This window comes from Panthera pardus, unplaced genomic scaffold, assembly GCF_024362965.1.
Source record: "Panthera pardus isolate Hobbes unplaced genomic scaffold, ASM2436296v1 HiC_scaffold_6, whole genome shotgun sequence".
Taxonomy (NCBI): domain Eukaryota; kingdom Metazoa; phylum Chordata; class Mammalia; order Carnivora; family Felidae; genus Panthera; species Panthera pardus.
The window spans coordinates 68,669,737-68,684,436 of record NW_026526991.1 but is presented as its reverse complement, the minus strand read 5'-3'; the positions used below and the strand labels follow the sequence as shown (position 1 = coordinate 68,684,436).

At 41.5% G+C, this 14,700-nt stretch overlaps 1 protein-coding gene across 2 annotated transcripts in view; it reads left to right on the top strand.

The window, feature by feature from the left end:
- The first annotated feature begins 3,520 nt into the window (after positions 1–3,520).
- Positions 3,521–14,700, top strand: part of ARID2 (AT-rich interaction domain 2) — a 167,309-nt gene continuing 156,129 nt past the window's right edge. For both annotated transcript variants that reach the window (XM_019419114.2, XM_019419113.2), the window contains exons 1-3: positions 3,521–3,725; positions 3,841–3,934; positions 5,004–5,101. In XM_019419114.2, coding sequence (XP_019274659.1) covers positions 3,634–3,725; positions 3,841–3,934; positions 5,004–5,101 — 284 coding nt within the window. In that variant the 5' untranslated portion in view covers positions 3,521–3,633. The remainder of the gene's footprint in view (positions 3,726–3,840; positions 3,935–5,003; positions 5,102–14,700) is intronic.

Below are 14,700 nucleotides of genomic sequence, written 5' to 3'. Positions count from 1 at the left end.
TTTCATCAGTGAACCTCCCCTTCCCTTAAACCATGTAAGCATTCCTCTTACAAGCGAATACCCTTAATAGCTTACTTTTGCCTTACATTTTTCTGGTCTTGGGGAAGTTGAATCGTGTAGTAATCTGTGAAACATCAAATTTTATGTTTTTTTTTCTTTGACGAGAGTATATCCAGAGTGTTATGAATTTATATTCTACCCATCAGATATACTTTAGGAGTCCATTTTGAATATGATTGGTTCTTTTCAGAAAAAGATTTTTTTTTTCAAAGTCAACTCTTCAGTTACACATTACATCTTAATTTTTTTTAAGGGCATTAAAAACGTTAGATTCCCACTCCAGGTCTTTGCCCTTCGATACTCGTACTTAAAAGCAAAGCACACTATTGTATATGCAGGTGTGTATACACATAACACACATTAACAGCAAGCAGTGCTTTAAAAGTGGCAACCTCCCCTTAAAAAATAAAAATAAAAATAAATGTCATTTCTCCACTCTGCCCTTTGATATGAAATGAGACCGATATGCCCACTGCAGAGTGGGATGCTAGAAAAGATGTTCTGACGTCTGACCGGAGACATTATCAACATACAACCCTAGATCCCGACTCGGACGACCTAAATTTCAGTGTACATGCCCTCGTTCTCACTCCTGCCCCACCAGCAGCATCCAGGACCCGGGTCCGGATCGCGACCACCCGGTGGGCCAGGGCGGCCCGAATCCCCGAGTGCGGCCCGAATCCCCGAGTACGGCCCGCTCCCCGCAACCCGGCTTCCCTGCTCCCGGCCGACCGCGAGTTCCCGGAGCAAAGGCGTCCAAGGTTCCCAAAGCCCACGACTCTGACGAGGGGTACCGACGGTGCTGTGGACTCTGGCATTTAAAAACTACCGAAAAGTCTCGCTGCACAAGTGGCGCTACTAAGGCCGCCGCTGTCGTTCCACGTCGCCCTGTCCCCGTCCCCTCGGAGCGGGACGCGCGGCTCAGGCGACCCTCCGCGAAATCGCGGTCAGCTGCCGGGAGCGCGGAAGAGCAACCAAAGCGACCGAGACGCCGCAGCTTTCCCTTCTCCCCTTAGTTACAATTACCCCGGCGGCTTCTGGCGCTTCCTTCGAGAAAATGAAAATAATAATTTTTTTTAAAAAGCGTGGAGGTGCTAGAAGTCGTTGACATTTTCCGTTGAACGAGATTCCCCTCGGCTCCATCTCTTCAGCAGGATTTCCAAACTCGGATGCATCCTCAGCAGAGGTATTCCATGTTGACAGATCTCTCGCCTCCCACAAAATGGGGCCGAGGAGGCGGCCGCTGTCTCCTCTATGGGCGCCGCCATTTTGTGAGGCGGCGGCGGCGCGGCGGCAGCAGCCCGGGGTGTGTGTAATGGTTGAATAGAATGACCCCCTCTAGGGAATCCCCGGCGCTGACAGTTACGTAAGGGGCTGTGCGCAAGTGCGGCGTTTAGGGAATCCGCACAGCGCCGGCCTCGCAGCTCTGCGGCCCACATCTCCACCACCCCTAAGAGGACCGGTGGGGGAAGGGACAGATAACCTGGTCTCCCTCCTACCCCACCCCCCGCTTCTTGCCTCCGGCCCCGGCCCAGCTTCTCCACTCCCCCAGCTGGGTCTCCGCCTTTCACTGGCTTCCGTCTCAGACACTCACTGGCCCTTGGGTGTCAGGAACTTCCTAGCCACAGTCTCATTCCAACCCCATTTAAGAGACAAACTTTACTTGGGAAATAAATCCGTTTCCTAGAGTGAGCACCGGAAGCATGCTGGACTACATTACATAATTTTTTTTTCACCAGCAAATAAATGTTCCCATTGGAACTACTACCTGAAATAATCATCCAGACCTGTATAAGCCTGTGACCTTGGGTTAGTCGATGACTTTGCTAATAGTGGCGATCACTAAAATGGGAATAAAGATACGCCTCACGCTGTGAAGCTTAATTAGCATTTGTAGCAAAGGGCCGTCTCCAGCACCCCTTGTAAATGCAAACTTAGGTGGGAGTATTTGTTGAGATTAGTCTCCCTTTAAGCAGCTTTATTAACCTTCAAAATATTTTCTACGGGGATGGCATTTAAGACATTTGAGAGAAAGCAAGGAAAAACAAGGCATTATTCACTATTTTAGCGCTTCTACCTTTAAGATATCTTAATGTAAAAATATAAACGTTAATTATTGTTAAGGTTCAAAGAATTGGTTCCCAACCAGTTTAATTACTGTTTGCATAACTCAGCATAAAATAATCTAGTTTGATATGTGAAACCAAAGGCAAGATGAATTAAGAGCATTACTGTATTTCCACAGAACTAGGACAGACAGTTCACATTGTATTTAATTTACAGTTTGCTAAAGTTAGTTTGTGGATAATTCATGGAAAATGTGCTAATCAGGCCCCAAAATACTAGCACAAGGCTCAGAAAAGCCGATTCCTTTAGACCTTGGGGAAAAAAAAAAAAGGTAACAAATATGACTTTATTCCGATCTGTGAATGATGCGTAGCGTGAGGAGCTGCCCCTCGGAGCTTCCCTTCCCTCCCGAGCGCCAGACCGGTTGTGTCGGGCTGGCAGGGACTCAGAGGCGGCCCTTCCAACAGCCGGGCCGGGGACGCGAACATCGCCTCCACCCCTAACCCTGGAACAACCGGTAGTGGCCGTTTCCCCGCGCCGCCCCCCTTTCCGCCGGCTTTGTGTGCGTGTGAAATGTGCGGCACATTGCAGATGAACCCTAAGCCCGGCGAGCCGAGTCTATTGTTCCCCGCGAGGAGCTGCCGGGGCGGTGTGGAGCCAGGCGCAGTGCCGCGGCCGGCCCTCGGGGGTCGCTGTGCGGCGCTGGCTGCCCGGCCGTGGCGGCGGCGCTGGCGGCGGCAGAGAGGGAGGCTGGCGGGGAAGGAAGCGGGCGGGCGGCGCGCAGCGGCTCGGCTGCCGCCGGTGCTTTCTGCCCGGGGACGCCCCAGCCGCCGCGGCGGAGGCCGCGCGTGAATGTGTGCGAGGGCCCCGCGGAGCTGCGGCCGGAATACACGCTGTCACCCCTCTTTCCACAAACCACCACACAGACCTCCCCCTCCCCACCCCCAGCCCCGCCTGCCCCAGCCCCGCCGCCGCGGCCGCCGAAACTCCCGGCCTCCGGCTGCCCCGGCCCCTCACCGTCGGCTCGCCTTTCCCCTCGCCCGCTCGCGCGCCCCCGGCAGCAGCACCATGTTGAATCGCGTCCCCAGGCCGAGCCGCCTGGGCCGGCGGCGCTGAGAGGCGGGCGAGAGCCGGGCCGCGGGGAGGGAGGGAAGGAAGGGGTGGGGGCCGCGCTCGCCCCGCGGCTTCGCGCGGATCCGGCAGTCGCCTGCCCCTCTAGTTTCGCTCCGATTTCTTTAAACTTTTTTAGAAATTCCCCTCCCTCCTTCCCTCCTCTCCCCCTGGCCTCCTGCTCCCTCCTTCCCCTCCTCCTCCTCCTCCTCCCCCTCCCTCCCTCCCTCCCTGCGCCGCCGCCGCCGCCGCCGCCGCCGCCACCGCCGGCCCATGACTGAGCCCCGCCGCCGCCGGCCGAGGAATGGGCTCCGGGCTCTGGTAGGAAGCGCAGGGAGCGGGGGGCGCTTTTAAAACACCGATCTGGGTTTTTTTAAAACCTCCTTTGAAAAAATAATGGCAAACTCGACGGGGAAGGCGCCTCCGGACGAGCGGAGAAAGGGACTCGCTTTCCTGGACGAGCTGCGGCAGTTCCACCACAGCAGAGGGTGAGAGCAGAACCGGGGGGGCAGCGCCGGGGCGAGCCGGGGCGAACGGGGCTCTCCCGCCCGGGCCGGGCGCGGGGTCCCGGCTGACAAGTGCGGGGCTTTCTCTCTCCCGCAGGTCGCCTTTTAAAAAAATCCCTGCGGTGGGTGGGAAGGAGCTGGATCTTCACGGTCTCTACACCAGAGTCACTACTTTAGGCGGATTCGCGAAGGTGAGTGGAAGTTTTAATTTGTATTTCCCTCTCGCTGGCCTCTTCCAAAAAGTCTCCTTTGACCCCGGAGTGGGCGCTCGGGGCTGGGGGGGTGGCCCGCGGGGGCAAAAGGCGTTCTTTTCGCTCGCAGCCGGTGGCACGGAGGCGGACGGCGGCGGGGCTGTTTTTGGCCTGGTGGCTCGCGTGCGCGCGGCGGGCGCGGGGCTCGGGCGGGCGGGCGGCCCGGCGCCGGCTCGCGCCCTGCCCGGTGCCCGGCCGGCCCGACGGGGTCTGAGCGCCGCGGCGGGGAGTGCGGGCGTGCGGGGCGCCCGCCCGAGCCCCGCGCCCGCGCCCGCCCGCCCGCTCGCTCGCTCGCGAGTCAGCTCTGCCGCCGCTGCCGCTCTAGCACAGGCGGAGACACAGAGACACACAGACTCTGAGAGCAGTTTTCGTGCAACTCAAAATTAGCGCGGGCAGGTTTAACATCGATAATCGGCTGCGAAATGATCCCGGCAGCCGGGGGCACAGCCTCGGCCCCGTCGCCCTCGGTTTATACAGCTAACAAAAGAAACCAGGACCTGTCTCCAAATAGCCATCTTAGGCTTCAAGGCTAGGCAGAAGCTGTAGGCCTCAAAGAAGGGCCTATGGAGATGGATAGATCTGGGAGAGGGATCGGAATCGGCCCCGGCCCCGGCCCCCCCAGAACCTGCGGACGTCGCTGTCCGGAACAGTATTGATCCTTTTGAACTTTTTTTTTTTTTAGTGTAAACGGACCGCGTTGAGATTTAAAAGGGGGCGACAGAGGGACTTGCGATTGGTTATTGTCCGGGCTTCAAAAACAAAACAAACCCACCACCACCCCCCCCTCCCGCCCCCCAAACAAAACAAGTGCTATTAAATACAGGGCTCTCGGGTGAAAACACGGTGATTCGAGCAGCCCTTGCTTAGGAACTCTTACGGATCGATCTGAAACACCCACTGATGCTTGAGGTATCTACAGATCTCTGTAGAATGGGTATTTATTTCACAGTTAGGTTAGAGTTTTCTTGGATGGTGCACTCTCAGACAAGTGTGGCTGTGTTTTTAACAGGTTTCTGAGAAGAATCAGTGGGGAGAAATTGTTGAAGAGTTCAACTTTCCCAGAAGTTGTTCTAACGCTGCCTTTGCTTTAAAACAGTATTACTTGCGGTGAGTAGTAGTGACTCTTCCACAGTATTTGGAATCGAGGGACTTAAGGGGAGATTTGTTTTTAGCAAAAAGAAAGCCCCCAAACAAACCTTGCACAGCAGACAGTCTCTAGACTTCTGTTCATTTTTTCAGTCTGAGAAACATCAAATACCCATAAAGCGAGGTTGTAGGAAGGTGAAAGTTTTCCTCATCTATTTTAGGATTGTTTACATTTTTCATACAGGATCTTTACAGGTGACACCCTACCCCCCATCTTGGTAAACATTCTTTTGTGACATTGTTATTGATGGCTTGATATCCACGGAGGGGCAGAGAGGTGATGCTTAGTAAAAGAGTTAAGATAGTTAATGAAACTTTGTATCCCTTGGGAAAATTTTTCTTTGCCTTCGAAACTCCTTTGCCTTTTTAAAATCCTGACTTTTAAGATTTTTAAAAAATGAAACCTCTTGTGTGGAACCGTGTAACGGAGTGGTTTTTCAGTAGAATATTTCTACACTGCATAACATGTTGGTGCCTTAGGTGACCAGGAGAGTTTTTAGAGTAAGTTCTTTGGAATTTTTGAGTGACTTCAAAACGTTCCAAAGGATTATTATATATGTAGGAAGATTACGAAGTGGAGTACAATGATTTCGATTTTCTTTTCATTTTCTCTCTCCTTTGACTGTATATGACAAAGTAAATTGCTTATTCAGTTGATAATGTGATACACTTCAGAAAAGATATTTCCTGATTAAGCTGTATTATTATTTTTTTCTGCTAGGAATATTTTCATATTGTAACCTGTTATGAGGTCATCTTTTATTTTTAATGCTTACTTACTCATAGAGGGTCCTTAGTTGGTGGTGGTTATTTAAAACTAAAATAATGCTCTTCATATTTATTGCTTTTTGATAATGATATTAAGGGATAGCCTTTTTTTAGTTAATGTAGCTTCTGCATAGATTGAGCTTGGCACTTCTCATTGCTCCAAATGCAGTATCCAAATGTAGATACTCTGTCTTAAGTTCAACACTCTGAAGTAGGAAATGCAGTAATTGCCCAGGTGTACTTTCTATTGGCTATCTTAGACTGACTTCAGGCTTGAAGCTGAAGAGTTCACAGAACTTCTTGGATAGTTACTGAGTTGCACAGAAGTCTAGAAAATATTAAATATGGCTAGTTGTTATTTACTCTAGTTTGTCTGTGATGGCAGTAGGTGTGCGTACATTTTTAAATAAAGATCTAAAGCGAAAAACAAAGTAAAATTAAATTAACCCCCCAAAACTGTTGATTTGGTGAGAAGTAATGTGGTGAGAAGTAGAGAATTTTATATTTATGGTGATACTCACTTGCCCATTTCCATTTATAATATTGAGAGGAATATTATTCATACAGGTCTTGGTTTTCTGATAATCAGTTTGAACTGTTTGGATTTTAAACTGTTTTGTAACACAGTTTAAAGTTATGCCTAATATTTATTGGATTGATTGACTGAAATTTAATATCCAAAAGGTACTGAATGATATATATGGTTCGTGAGATGTTTTTCTGAAGAACTTACATGCATACTAACCAAGTTTTAGCATAATCAATTAACTGCCTTGAATTCCAGTTTTTTACAAGTTACATAAATATTGTTTTTTCCAGTAGTGATTTCTATCCTGAGATCATATCATTCACTGATAATACTTACAAGTACTGTTTTTAAGTATATAGTTTCAGGGTTGTTTGCGACTCTTCACATTGTTCTTATATCAATTTGAGCTTTATTCTCCTATTAGAAGCTGCTTTTTGAACTATGTCCTTAGCTAAACTTGTTTTTCCTCCATATGTCACTCTCCAGGTTTGTTTTTGTAGGGTTGTAGCTAGGCTACTAGGAAAAAAGTTGAAGCATTTGTTTTGGAAAATAAAACCATGTGAAGATTTGTATGGCTTGTAAAGAAATACAAGAGAAATATGCTGGTCAAAGATTGGGTACTACCAACCTTGAAAGATTTTTTTCCAGAGTGGTGTAATTAGAGGACATGTATTATGCTGGGTTTTACACCTTCCTCTGAAAAATCTTAACTGGCAGACAGGATGCCAAGCTTTCACAGTAATTCTGTGACTTAACTATAAGAGTTCCTCTTCATAGTAAGAGATAGTAATGAAGTGACTTTGTGAGTCCCCTCTTTGATATATCATGTTGAATATCATGGTTTCTGATGAGCAGATAATGCAGTGTGTTTTGTAAATCACAGGTAGAATATTTTTTTAAAATAAGAACTCCTTTTTCATTTGACCTATTGTAAGACTGTTATTATATATGTTAGTTCTCATTTACTCTACAAGTTTAATACTTGCTGACATTCCTCTGTAATTTCATTATTAATTAGATGGATGGCTGTTAGCCAGATATAGCCAGTATGAAGGAAGTTATGATGTATCTTCATAATATTACAGACACTTAAATAAAGAAGACCAAACTAGTATGCTGGCCATGTATATATCCTAACATTTCTATGTTTGTTTTCATACAAACATGGACAGTCATTGAATGTAGAAACTAGAGTTTAGTGGTCTGCTAAAAGTTTGCTTGATTGTATCAAACATACATTTATTCATTTGTAGATTGGGTATAAAAATTTCTCAAAGTCTAAAATTGAAAATGCAATTGACGATTTGTTTTAACATTGGCATTTAATGTTTTAAATGTTAGTGCCTACTGGTAATGAGTAGCAGTACTCGATATTTAAAAATTGGGTATTAATCCTTTATGATGTACATATATTTTGTTTCCACTTAGTTCCTTTCTTGGCCTGTACATCTCAATTTCTTCCACAAATGTTTATTATTAGGATATCCCTATAAGTATAAAATGGTAAGGGAATATTTCCCACATTTTGTAGTTGGAGAAATTAAAGTGCAAAAAAAAAAAAAAAAATCCAAATGACTTTAGGGGCATCTGTTAATTGGACAAAAAAAGTTGTATTCCTGACACATGTTCTGTAACATTTAATCAGTCTATTATCAATTCAGTTTGTTAGTCGCAAATGATTTTAAGAAATTAAAATATGGTTGAGAGTTACATATGGTTAAATGTATGGCCAATATACACAATATGTTCTATATTTATTCAGTGAATTTTATTTTGTTTTGTTTTGGTGCAAAGACTGGGGGGCAATTTACTACTGTTAGTCCCATTTAAAAATTTGAAGCCTTGGTATGAAGATTTAGGTAACTATTTCAAATACTTAGTTGAAGAATTTTCTTGTAGCTTATGCCAGCATTACTATAGCTATAGTCAAGGTTGACTTGATATTTCTATTATAAAACTTGATTTTTTGGAAAGGAGGTGAAATATCTTGGACATTAAAAAAAAATATTGTACGGAACTAATATGAAATGATTTTTTTTACATGTACCTACCTTTAGAGTAGTCAGCAACTTCACTGTAGAGTTGTACCCACCAGAGTGAATTTTCAATTGCATTGTGAGTTTATTCTATTTTTCTCCCCTTGGTGAATAAAGCCCTCCCTTACATTATACCAACAGGAGGAGTTTACATTTATCAATTAAATAGAATGAATACACTCATATGTTCTGTAGTTAGTGTATACCATGTACGTTATCTCTTTTAAGAGAAAGCATTTAATGAATCTCTTGATGTTAAGTGAAACAATGCTTCAAAATTGTAATAAGTAAGTAAATAAAGTAATACTCTGAGTTTGTGAATTGCTAAACAGAATTGGTAAGCAGACATTACTTGCTTTTTTCAAGGAAGAAAAAGAGAAGTAATATAGAGATTGAAAGGACAACTGTACTTAAATAAATTATTCGTGTATGTATTTTAAATTTAATTTTATAAACTGTATTCTTTCATTTTGAACAAACCTGATTTTGATCTCTTCTGATAGTCTGTTACATTTTAAAGGGCATGCAGACTTGTGGAAAGGAGTAGAAAGTGGAGAAGGTTGTGAGACTGATCAGAGCTCAGCCAGGTTAATGTTGTGTCTTAGAAATCGTGTTTAAACAGCTTAAATTTGCCCCAAAGTAGAAATAAATCTCACTCACTCCAAGATAGTTCGTTCACTGAAGACACATATTTTACTGAGGTAACCAACTAGGAGCTTAACTATAACTCCCAAAAATGTTTGCGGTTTTTTACATAACATTTTCTGCCTTTAACTAAAAATGTGTATTTCTAAATAGGAGCATTCTTTTGTAAACCTACCTGTACTCTGTTGTGGATTCAGTATTTTCATAGTTGGTTGTGTGTGAAATCCACTATAACTGATAGAAAACCATATCACTGCAGTGAATCCTTCATATTGCCAAACTGAGTAATATTGGAAGTTTCAAAAGGAATGAAAAACAAACATTTTGATTCATTGGAATTTAGGTATATTAGTCTGCAGGCAAGTATTCAATACATATTTTTAGGTGAAGTGTTTAGAACTTTTCTTAATATTTGGTGTAGTCTACTTACTGGACATGTTCCAGAGTGGTATAGACTTTACTAAAGTTTACTGGTGTAAATGGGGTTGGTCCGAATTGGGAATTAGAGGACATGTGGGGCAGAGTGAGTGGGATTTTCTCAGTCTTTGCTTCTTTGACCTGCCACCGCCATCATTACCATACTCCTTGGTATTCAGGATCAATTAGAGTAGAAATTCTCAATTTGTGCCTTTTAAATACTTGTTTTCTTGAAATGTCAGTGTGTTTCCTTGAAAAAAGACCGAATGAATTTGAGCAGTACAGCTAAATTTGGGTTAATTGCAGGACTTCTTAGAGACTTTATTTTGTTAATGTGCATATGGATCTCTACACAGTTTGGAGAAAGTCCGTTTATTACCTCCTTTCCCCCAACCACAGTAAATGGTGTTTCCCTGACACTCCCACACACCGCAGGAATGTGGTACCAAACCCCATGTTTGAGGAATATTTGTAGGTTCTTTGGAGCAGTTTGGGAAGCTCTGAACTGGAAGAAATAAGGGTTAAGGAAGAGAAATTTTAAATATAGAAAATAATAAGGAAATGAGAAATAAGAGGTAATTGTGTATATTTATGTAGACATACATAAATACCAATGTAAATTTTTTGGAGCTGTTGTTCGCATGTCTTTATCAATGGCTGTGCAAAATTACATTGGTAGTACTTGTTAAATATTAGTTTGAAATAGGGGGATGTTAAAATTATCTTGTGTTCATTGCCAGTAAAAGAAAGGTAAAGAAATATTGCAGTCCAAATAGAAGAAGTTGAACCTGTAAGATAAGCAGTGGCTTTAGTTGGTCCAGACTGGAGAAAGCTGTCCTTGTAGATTCATAACAATATTTTTTCTACTATTTAAACCATGATGTTATGAAAGACAAAAAACAAAAAAAAAAATATGACATGATAAAGATTTTTTAAGTCTCAGGCAGTAGTTCACATATTAGCTTGATATTCTTCATGACAAAAGAATTTATGATTAGTTTTATTTGACCAGTCAGCAGCCCCTCGAAAAGCAAGTAATTGCTCTCTATTTTCCCTGTTGTCCATCATTCAAACTAGAGGGTTTTTTTTAGAACAGGATATTTATATTTAAATTTGGATTTTAAATTTGTCCATACAAGCCTCTTTAAAGAATTGGAGCAGAATTATTGATCACATTGTTTTGTGGGGTAGTAATTACTTTTGTTGAAATATGGTGATGGTCCTGCTTAAACTTTGTATTCACTTCAGTTCTATGACTTAAAAAATTGGGAAGTCAGATCATAAATTTCAATGTTAGGGAAAGCTGTTTAGAAGTACGTATTGGTTGGCGCGCCTGGGTGGCTCAGTCTGTTAAGTGCCGACTTCGGCTCAAGTCGTGATCTTGCACTTGGTGAGTTCAGGCCCTGCATCAGGCAGGGCTGACAGCTTGGAGCCTGCTTCCGATCCTGTGTCTCCCTCTCTCTCTCTGCCCCTCCCCTGCTCACGCTCTGTCTCTTTCTCTCTCTCAAAAATAAAATAAATGTTAAGAAAAAAAAAAGTACATGTTGGTTTAAGAACCAAACTTGCTGGAGTTAAAAATAAGGGTGTTAGTGGGGCGCCTGGGTGGCTCAGTCGGTTAAGTGTCTGACTTCAGCTCAGGTCATGATCTCACAGTTCATGAGTTCGAGCCCCGTGTCGGGCTCTGTGCTGTCAGCTCAGAGCCTGGAGCCTGTTTCGCATTCTGTGTCTCCCTCTCTTTCTGCCCCTTCCCAGCTTGCGCTCTGTCTCTCTCTGTCTCTCAAAAAAAAAAAAAAACTTCAAAAAAAAGATTTTAAAAAATAAGGGTGTTAGTGTTAAAGGTTGTGGTCAAATATTTTATGGCTTGAAGTTATAAGCACAGTTTTTACAAAAAGCAAAAATACTGGCTTTTGAATTTAAAATAAATTTAAATAACTTGGCTGGTACAGTTTATTCATAGTAGAACCAAGGAAAATAGGCAGATTGATGCAGTTTATTCAGAAGTGCATATATGCTGGTTGATATTGGTGTTGGTTACCTATCATAAAATTTATTGGTGTATTCACTTGGAAATATAACTTTGGTGGGACCTAGAATAAATTGTTACTCTCAGTAATGTTTGGATTATCTATGAATTTCATTAAGCATTCCAAGAATTGTGTTACTAAAATAAGAGTCTAACGTATTTTTCTGTTTCAGAGTATAAAGAAATCTCATTTGTGCTTGGATACTTTTTGCATATTCATTATGTTGTGAAGTGGAAGTTAATCCATGTCTGCAAGATATATACCCTGTTGACTAAGTACATTGCAATAACCTGTTGCTGGAACTACAATCTCTTGGTGATATCTAGGAATAGCTGTCACATTCTGAATTGTTGTCCCAGAACGATAGATCCATAATTCCAATAGTTTCTAAGTCACTGTTTGCAGGGTCCACCCCATCTTACCGCAGGAGATTTTATGGTGGGGCTGAATCTGTTTTGGCTGTTTTATCTCATTAGTCTCTTAACAGTTTCCTTTTTCTTTTCCTTTCATGCCATTGATTTGTTGAACTAAGGGAGTCATTTGTTCTTCAGATTGTACCAAATGGTCAATTTGGTTGGTCACTTCCTTCTAGTGTCAGTTAACTTGTTCTTCTATCCCCTGTATTTATTTCCTGAAAACTGATACATCTAAAGGTTGATAACATTCAATTTCAGTATTTCAGGCATACTTATTAGATAGTGCTGTGCTTTTCATCGAATCATGAGACATGTAATATTTAGTTGTCCCATATTAGTGGTGCTAAGATTGATTGGTGCTTTTAGATAATAGTAGTATGAAACTGTATTCTTAATAAGTGTGCCACAGGTGATTCTTAAGTGTGCTGAAGTTTGAGAACAGCTGATTGAAGTATTGTAATGAAACCAACTTAGTTGCCGAGATAACTAGTTTAACTTGGCATCAACATGTTGGCCAGGGCTACATCCAGAATAAAACCTCTAGATGACATCTGGTCTGGGGCACCTGCTCAAGCTGCACCTGTCATCTCTAAACAGAGCCTGGACACACCCTATACTTTGTCTCTAGGCTCCAGAGAAGCTAACAAGGGCTCCACTTCAGTTAAGGGGAATAAAAAGGTATATGAATTACCAATTCAGACTTCTCTTAACTGTATTTACATAATTTGGATTTTAAAAATTAATTAAAAATAAGTTTTCCTTAATATCTAGGTGGGGTGTTGTTGTTGTTATTTTTTCCTATGTAGGACTTTATGATATTCATTCCAAATGATATGCCATTTGTTTTATTGAACTTACTGAATGCTTTTCTACTTTTTGAGGATTTTGTAGGTCTGTCCCAGTTCTGCTTAGGGAAGTTAACTTACATTGTTTAAATTCCTATAAAAATAGCAATATTAACAATAGCTTGTTTTTTAATGCACTGCCTTGATTTTTCAAACCATTTTCATATGTGAGATTTTATTTTTATCATCAAATTTCAGAAGTAATTGCTGTTATTTAATCTTAGAAAAAATAACACTTAGAAAAAAATTCTTTACACAACTCAAATTCTTTTCTTTTGGCACAAATGGGCTACTTTGTAAAAAAAAAAAAAAAAAAAGAAAGAAAAAGAAAAGGGCTATAGGTAATAGCCAACTCTCAATCTCAAGTGTCAGCCATAGTGGACTGGTAGAAAAGTGTTGTGTTTTTTTTTAACATATTTTCAGACCATACTTTTTCCCTTTTGCCTTTCTGTTTCGTTCCTTAGTTGATAGACTTGCCTTAACAAAGCATTGTCTTACCACCGTTCATTATCTATAGTTGTTAAATCCTCAGGAATAGCCCATGTTCTTGCTATATTTACCTTTTGTTTCTATCAGTAAATGATTTTAGTCATTGCCATTTAGTGGGGCCAAAATAAAGTGTTGCTTCTTATGAAGCAGGATTTAGAGAAAGTTGTATAAGAATCTATTGCTTGAAGATACATCTTATTGTGAAGTATGGCAATATCTAATTCTCACCTTTCTGAGTTCTTACTGTTGGCCTTGGTTAATTCCCACTTCTGGGGTACATTGGTCAGTTGCTCCGTGCACAAAGATGAATTTTACTATATAATCATACATCATTCATGGTGAAGTGTTTTCAGATGAAATTTTATTTTGTCCCTCTCCTAGCCCATTTTAAATAAATAAAATGTTAATAGAAACACACATGAAGCCAGTAGGAACATTTATCTGTTAAAATAGGACAAAGAAGAGACCATAAGTTAGGGTTCTATGTAGAAAGTATCTTACTTGTAGTACTTTAGAATTTAAAATTGTCAGTAGTAATGCTCAGGTTGATTACACTTTTCATAATCGTTCATAGATTAAGTGAAATTTCAATGTATTTGAACACCGATCAGACCACTTTGTACTTCATAAATAGAAGTTCCTACCTTAGCACTCAACCTCCGAGTGCACTCCCAAGTGATAGGTGAAGTGTGCTTAAGTGGTTTGTATTATCTTCTTAGTTTACACCATTAAAAAGTCAAACCCCTGAATTTGTGAGTAGTTTTTCCAGGTAGCCTCACATTGTAATTCATTAATTCAATCTAATAGTAAAAAAATCTGAGAAATAGTAAACCTAATCATTTTCCTTCCTTGCTATGTTTTCTTTTTTAAAGATTTAAAAATTTTTTTGACTCTGTGTGAACTCTTGCTTACACTTTAGTTATATTGGCCAGTTATTATTTTGCCACATTTGCTTTATCTTTTTCTCTTTATATGTGATGGTATACATATATTATTATTACTATTTTATAATCATTTGATATCATTATAAATATCATGGTCTTTATTCCTAAATATGAGTTATGTTAAGAATAAAACATTCTGTTAGTGTAGCAATAATACAATTATCAAATTCAGGAAACGTAACATGGATATAATCATATTAATCTGTATTATATACAGACTATTCAAATTTTGCCAGTTATCCCAAAGATATCTTTTATAGCAATTGTGCCCAACCCTGCAAATCCATGATCTTGTATTACATTTAGTTATATCTCCAGTTCTTCATCCTTTCATGATATTACCATTTTCGAGCAGGACAAGCCAACGGTACTATAATTTGGATTTGTCGGATGATTTTCCAGGATTAGATTTAGGTTAGGCATTTTTGGCAGGAGGCCAAATGTCAC